Below are 7,499 nucleotides of genomic sequence, written 5' to 3' on the forward strand. Positions count from 1 at the left end.
CGGGTCACGAACCCGCGGGCTCAGGCAATCCACTCACCTCAGCCTCCCAGAGGCGCAGGATTTCAAGCACATTCTAAGTGCCATCAGCCATGTTGTGGCATGAAGCTAAAAATGGAGATCCATTATGGTATGTCACCTTGACTTTGCATGATATTGGTAGGACCTCAGATGGCCTGTGTGCAAATCCTTTTACTACTTTGCTCTCCTTGATGATGTATCATAGCCTAACAACCTTTTCTTTCAGGGAGACCAGACAGTGTTCCTGTCTATTTGTCAAGGGGTCAAGGCTATTATACTCTGTAGTGGATTTCAACTGATCCTTAACCCCTAGAGTCATTCACAGAAGCCATTTGTATCCTCTTGAAGAAAGCAGGGGCTGTCACACCCTCTGCATCTTATAAAGCTTGCATAGCACAGTCCCTGATTGCTCATTCTTTTTTTTTTTTTTTGAGTTGGAGTCTCACTCTGTCGCCCAGACTGGAGTGCAGTGGCTGCTCCCGGCCACCGCAGCCTTGACCTGCTGGTCTCCGGCGATCCTTCTGCCTCAGCCTTCCAAGTAGCTGGAACTACAGGTGCACGCTACCACGCCCGGCTCATTTTTTATTTATTGTAGAGATGAGGTCTCGCCAAGTTGCCCAGGCGGGTCGCTCACTCTTACCCATAGTGCCACCCACATGTGGCCCTGTGTGGTGAGTAGTGTCCCTCTCTCCAGGTAGTGAGTATATTTGATTTATGAACTGCTGTTAATAGACTGCTGTCTAGTGTCAGGTGTCACATGTGTGGCCATCACTATAACCATAGGGCGAGACTTTCCACCCTCATTGTTGAAGGAAAAGGAGGGGATTAAATCACTTTAATTTGTGTGAAAGCCAAAGAGAGGCCAATGGTGGAGGGCACTTGGCTGGGAATTGCCATGGACGTGTGACTGCAATCTAAAAATGAGGTTTATTTAGAGATAGTATGTCTTGTGTTCTCAGGGCACTGCACAGGGCATTATCTAATGTCAGCTATACCAGGGAAAGTGCCTGTCAGGAGAGGGTAGACTCCTAATATGTCAGGGTCATGGCATACATATTTATTTGTCCGCCTACTTCTTGTTGTTGATGACTGTACACCATGACCAGTAGGCCTAGATTTTCCTGTAAGTATGGACCCTTGATAGGATGGGCAGTGGTCTGTGTGTGAGAGAGATTTTTTCTGGGACATCAGCATAGGTTCTGTTTATGGTTTCATCTGTCCCCATCATAACAGGACGGTGTGACCTTTGAAGATGTGGCTGTGAACTTTTCCCGGGAGGAATGGAGTCTCCTTAATGAGGATCAGAGATGCCTGTACCGTGAGGTGATGCTGGAGAATGTGGCACTTATATTCTCCCTGGGTAAGTCCTTTACAGTCACCCTGTAACTTATGATAGTCTCTGTTTTTTCCTTTTTTCCCCCATCGGCAAGACTGCCTTTTTTACATCAGGAACCTGGACATAGCTTCCTTCTTTAGTTTTTTGGGAAGGTGCTGTGGTTGGTAGGAATGGAATGTGTGTACTGCCCTCTTCTTTGCTTTTGAGTGGTGCCAACACCTGCTCCTCTTCAAGCTCTCAGAGTCAGGAGTTTTTTCTTTTGAGTTGGAGTCTCACTCTGTCGCCCAGGCTGGAGTGCAGTGGCACACTCATGGCCACCCCCCAGCGTCAACCTGCTGGGCTTGGAGATCCTTCTGCCTCAGCCTTCCAAGTAGCCAGAACTACAGGCACACACTACCACGCCTGGCTGATTTTTGTTTTTTATTATAGAGGTCTTGCCAAGTTGCCTGGGCTGGTCTCGAACCCTCGGGCTCAGGCAAATCCACTCGCTTCGGCTTCCTAAAGTGCTGGGCTTACAGGCTGAGCCACCGAGCCTGAGTCAGAAGTCTTACTGTCACCCCAATGCACCCCACCTTTCTTGCCCTCTGTAGGGTGAGTCTGTCCAGATCTGAGTCTCCTGTGTGCCTAGGTTCTACTTCTTTCTGCTAGCTTACATTTTTCATGCCTGAATGTGACAGGAGTTACCATCACTGACATTGTCACTGTCTACATAGAGCATAGGCTGTTCTTGCAAGACCTTCCTTGACATTCTCTTTGCAACATGCAGTTTTCTTCTCTATGAACTATCTTGTGCTGGGTTGACGTGAGCCCATGTTGGCTTCTTCTGTCTTTGTATGTATGTCATTCATTTCCCATGTACTTTGTCATTTTGATGGTGGGATGGAGAACCGTCAATGACCCAAAAGATGCAAATGAATCCACTTCCGCACAAAGGGCTCAGAGGGAGCCTGAGTCTGAGGAGTGGCACTCTGGGGCAGGGTATGTCCTCAAGGCTGTATTCAAATCGTACCAGAAGCATAATCTGTTTGACAAGTATTTTTGTGGCAACATGAGTAGCCACACAGTGTTATATCTTTTTTCCTTGTTCTTGAGTGTTTGGAGAGTTTTCAGTTGTACACCTTGTCACTTTTACTCTGGATTTAAGCTCAAGAATAATCTTCATATCTGACAACACCATGTCCCAACAAAGTTTCTCACATCCCCATATGTAAAGGTCTCCAATATTGGCCTATAGATGATGTATTAGGAAACGTGTTCCTATGGTGAACTGTCCCAGACCAAACAGCTGCTGTTTCAAGCTCATTTTTGTGGGCCTGGATATAACATTCTTTATAGCACTCACATGTCATTAACACATAAGGTCCTACAGACCACTTGTTTGCACAGACAGGTGTTGTAGAACCTGCCTCATCTTCCTGTGTTATGCCCTTCACATCATGAAGCCACTGACAGTCTGTGACCTTTATAGCCTAGTAATGTTTTAGGTGGTTTATGCCTTCCCACCAGAGTTACCTTGTGTTTCACCAGCACGTTCTTTTTTTCAGGTCATTGGCATGGAGCTGAAGATGAAGAGGCACCTTCTAAGCAGAGCATTTCTATACAAAGAGAGTCTCAGGTGAGGACTCCTAGGACAGGTGTGTCTCCCAGGAAGTCCCACCTCTGTAAAATGTGGGGCCTGACCTTCGGGGACGTTTTGCAGTTGACTGAACACCAGGAAACATATCATAAGCAGAAACTGAACAAGTGTGGGCCATGTGGGAACAAATTGGATGATGGTGCAAATTTTTATCAGCACCAGAAGCAGCACAGTTTAGAGACAGCCAACAGAAGCCGTATTGGGGGGGCATCATTTTTGAAGAGCTATAAGTTTTTTGTACCACACGAGCCAGTTATCATCTGTCAGGATGGGAAGGATTCTTTGCCCAGTTCAAGATTGCCTCAGCAAGAGGCTACTCATGCTGTGGAGAAGTCTAACGGTGAAAGCAAGTTTGGGGTGCCCTTTCAGGAGGGAAAAACTCCTTACAACTATGGAGAATGCAAGAAAGCCTTCAGCACCAAATATTCACATGTTGAACACCAGAAACGTCTCAGTACAGATGGGTGTTATGTATGCAGTGTGTGTGGGAAAGGTTTTACAAGAAGGGATACCGTCACACGTCATGAAAGAAGACACACTGGAAAAAAACCTTATGAGTGTGAAGAATGTGGGAAATCGTTTAGTCAAAAGGCCAGTGTTACTCAACATCAGCGAGTTCACACTGGAGAAAGACCTTATGAGTGTGGAGAATGTGGGAAATTTTTTAGCCAAAAGGGCAACCTCATTCAACATCAGCGAGGTCACACTGGAGAAAAGCCTTATGAGTGTATGGAATGTGGGAAGTTATTTAGGTACAGGTCTCATCTCACTGAACACCAGAGACTTCACACTGGAGAAAGACCTTATAAATGTGGTGAATGTGGGAAGTTATTTAACAAGAAGTGTCACCTCATTGTACACCAAAGAGTTCACACTGGAGAAAAGCCATATGAGTGTGAGGTATGTGGGAAGTTATTTGGCAACAGGGACTGCATTACCATACACCAGCGACTCCACACTAGAGAAAAGCCATATGAATGCAGTGACTGTGGGAAATCATTTCCTTGCAGCTCTGCACTCAGTGTTCATAAAAGAGTTCACACTGGACAAAAGCCTTTTGAGTGCAGTGAATGTGGGAAATCCTTTGCTGATAGCTCTTCTCTCAAGAAACATAGAAGAGTTCACACTGGAGAAAGACCTTATGAGTGCACTGACTGTGGACAAAAATTTAGTCGAAGCTACTCACTCCACCAACATCAGAGAGTTCACACTAAAAAACAGTCCTTACTAGTGAAATAAAATTAAGAAAATTTATTAGTGAAACTTTTTGCTTCTTCAAGATGAGAGAATTTGTACCTGATAAAGGCTTTATGAGTATGGCCCATGTGGGATATTCTTTATCTGAAAGTCTAGCTTTATTATACACAGAAGAGCTTCCACCAGGGAAGTAGGGAAGTTCCTTTTTTTTTTTTGAGTTGGAGTCTCACTTTGTTGCCCAGACTGGAGTACAGTGGCATGCTCACGGCTACCCCAGTGTTGACCTGCTGGGCTCCGGCGATCCTTCTGCCTCAGCCTTCTAAGTAGCCAGAACTACAGGTGTGCGCTACCACACCCGGCTAATTTTTTTTATTTATTGTGGAGACGAGGTCTCGCCAAGTTGCTTGGGCTGGTATGGAACCCACGGGCTCAGGCAGTCTACTTACCTTGGCCTCCCAAAGTACTGGGATTACAGACTGAGCCATCAAGCCCAGCGGGGAAGTGTCTTTTAAGTGCAAGGATTGTGAAATAGCCTTCAACCTACTTGTTGGATAGCAGAACGTTCACATAAGAAAAACACCGTAGAGGGCATGTTGTTTTTTGTTGAGTGCTAACACTGGGGGAGATCTCTTATGAGTGTGCCATCTGCCTAAATGTAACGTCATGCATTGAACATCTACATAAATTTCAGGCATGTGGGAGCTGCATTGCACCTGCCCAGGTCCCTTTCCAGATTTATGTGATGGCCAGTTGTCTGACAAAAGCTATATCACCTCTACCACTTGGTAGATACAGTGTATCATTCACCCACTCCATCATCTTCTGGAAGTCAATCTCCGTTGTCTCTTTCTCACCAGAGGGATTTGTGTGTAGCCTTACACTTTTTCCTTTCTCATCTCTCTGGTGTGTTGTGCCACTGACCTGACTCATTTTTGACTCAGAGGACTCTTGTGATGACTTGAAAAGATGGAGTACCTTCTCAGGGATCTTGTGGGTCTCCATGATTTTTGAGATGTTTTTAAGCCTTAGGATTGCTAGCCCAAGAACAACCAACCCCTATTGCTGGGGTTTGTGCTATGGTGAAGACTTTATTGTTTAAACCTCATTCAGTCTCAGAAGTTGTATTCACTGTACTGGATGGTTGGGAAACAACTGGACTGTGATGTGGTAAACAGCATTTGTTGGGATCACTAAATTTGTGTTCTTCTCATGATATAATGTGATGGCATGATACAGTTGACTCCACTTGTGGCCTATTTTAGATGACTGCATAAATGCTTCCAAAGAAAGACTTTGGGTCTTTGTGATTCTTATTTGTGGGCTGGATAGTGTAGTAGTTTGTGGGTTCATAGGTCAAACTGACTGGTGGCCAGTTTTGTGACAACTTCTTGTTTTCTGAGAGAAACACAAGATTTTTCTCTTGTTTTCAAGGTTATTGCATTGTTCTGATGAGTACTGAGAAGGAAAATATATTCTGTATGTCCTGCAGTGTAGCCATATTCCCTGATGTCTAGAATTTGGCAGAGTCGGTTCACAGGTTGTAAGGTTATTGGGAATCTTCTGTATAGAATTCCTGTATTTGTAGGCAGTGGAGAAGAATACAACAAAGCATTTAGAATGGGCTTTTTTTTTTTTAAAGTCAGAGTCTCACTCTGTTGCCCAGGCTTCAGTGCAGTGGCACACTCATGGCCACTGCAGCCTTGACCTGCTGAACTCAGGTCATCCTTCTGCCTTAGCCTTCCAAGTAGCTGGAACTACAGGCATGCACCACCATGCCTGGCCTTTTTTTTTTTTTTTTGTATAGAAGAGGTCTCTCCATGTTGCCCAGGCTGGTCTTGAATCTGTGAGCTCTGGCAATTCCCTTCCCTCGGCTTCCCAACGTACTGTGATTATAGGCATGAGCCACAGAGCCCACCCCTAGAATGAGCATTTTTCATAGGTTTTACAGAATGGTTCAGGCCAGGGGCTATTTGCTTACTGGTTACAGATATGTCCTGTCCAAGTTTGGAGGGTTCATTACTATATCTTCCTGTTTGCACCACCAGAATCAACTGCTGCTCAAAGACTCCATTCTGCTTCTTGGACATGACAAATGAAACTAAATGTTCTAGACCTTATTTGCAATGAGACAATACTTTATATTATGTTGCTTAAATGCTTGATTTAAATTAATTTAAATTATGTTGCTTACTGGGTTTATCGGGAACTTTTAAGACAGAATAATACTTCTGATAATGAGGATATGGAGAATCAAATTTTGAGAGTTGAATTCAAACCTTTTCAAATTGTACTCCCAGCAGAAAACAAGTTGTAGGTTAATACAATTCTAAACGAAGCCAATCAGATATCTAAGGTGCAAATACAAATATGAAAGGGTATAATTATCTGATGAGTTGCAGATTATCAAAATGTGTTTTTAGTGTTCTTTTCTTTGATACTGTTTCTTTTCATCTCTTTACTTCAGCGTACCTCTCTGTTCACCATATTGTTATTTTTCAAACGTTTCCTTATTACAAATGTTACAAATGTTAAAAGTTACAAATAATGTACAAAAAATAAAGTGCCAGCTAAAGTTATGTTCTTTCATTATCTTGAAGGCACAGATATAGAAAGTAAGAAGGGTAGTTGTCTCTTGACCATTTATCCTTATCTTTCCTTTCTTTGTTACACACTGAGGAATAGATTTCCATTTTAATTTATTTCAATCCTAAAGTTCTATGTTTTATAAAAAGAAGAGCTCCTAAAGGATTGTCCCTAATTGCAGTGATCGTCTTATTTTAATGCAAAATGAGGAGACAGACATCAATGTAAGATGAAAGCCTTTCACGGTTTCAAAAGCCTTTCACATTATGTTACCTACCAGCCTAGACATCATGAGCGAGACCTTGTCTCTACAAAAAATCAAAAAATTAGCCCAACGGGGGAGCGCCTGTCTGTAGTCCTGGTTACTCAGGCTTAGGCAAAAGGATGGCCTGAGCCCAGGAGGTCGAGGCTGTGGTGAGCTGTGATCATGCCTCTGCATTCCAGTCTGGGCGACTAAGTGAGACTAGAGCCTTTGTATCCTCTCTGACAAACCAGATAATGGCACTAATTAATGAGGAAAAAAATAGGACATGGGTATTGCTTAATTCCTTTTTGATTCCTAATGCCCTACAGTTGAAGGCTGAGGTGGAAGGATCGCCAGAACCCAGCAGGTTGAGGTTGCGGTATCTGGGAGCGGCCACTGCACTCCAGTCTGGGCAACAGAGTGAGACTCCAACTCAAAAAAAAAAAGAATGGGAACTTTCTATTTGAATGTATCAAATTGTGTTA

At 43.7% G+C, this 7,499-nt stretch overlaps 1 protein-coding gene across 1 annotated transcript in view; it reads left to right on the forward strand.

Annotated features, from left to right (window-relative positions):
* Window positions 1-4,244, forward strand: part of LOC103271247 (zinc finger protein 417-like) — a 14,349-nt gene extending 10,105 nt beyond the window's left edge. The window contains exons 2-3 of the mRNA XM_008068698.1: window positions 1,252-1,378; window positions 2,899-4,244. Of these exons, the coding sequence (XP_008066889.1) occupies window positions 1,252-1,378; window positions 2,899-4,229 (1,458 nt within the window). The 3' untranslated portion in view covers window positions 4,230-4,244. The remainder of the gene's footprint in view (window positions 1-1,251; window positions 1,379-2,898) is intronic.
* The last annotated feature ends 3,255 nt before the right edge of the window (window positions 4,245-7,499 follow it).

The sequence above is a fragment of the Carlito syrichta genome, unplaced genomic scaffold (assembly GCF_000164805.1).
Source record: "Carlito syrichta isolate Samal-C Ts95f unplaced genomic scaffold, Tarsius_syrichta-2.0.1 Scaffold311480, whole genome shotgun sequence".
Lineage (NCBI taxonomy): Eukaryota > Metazoa > Chordata > Mammalia > Primates > Tarsiidae > Carlito > Carlito syrichta.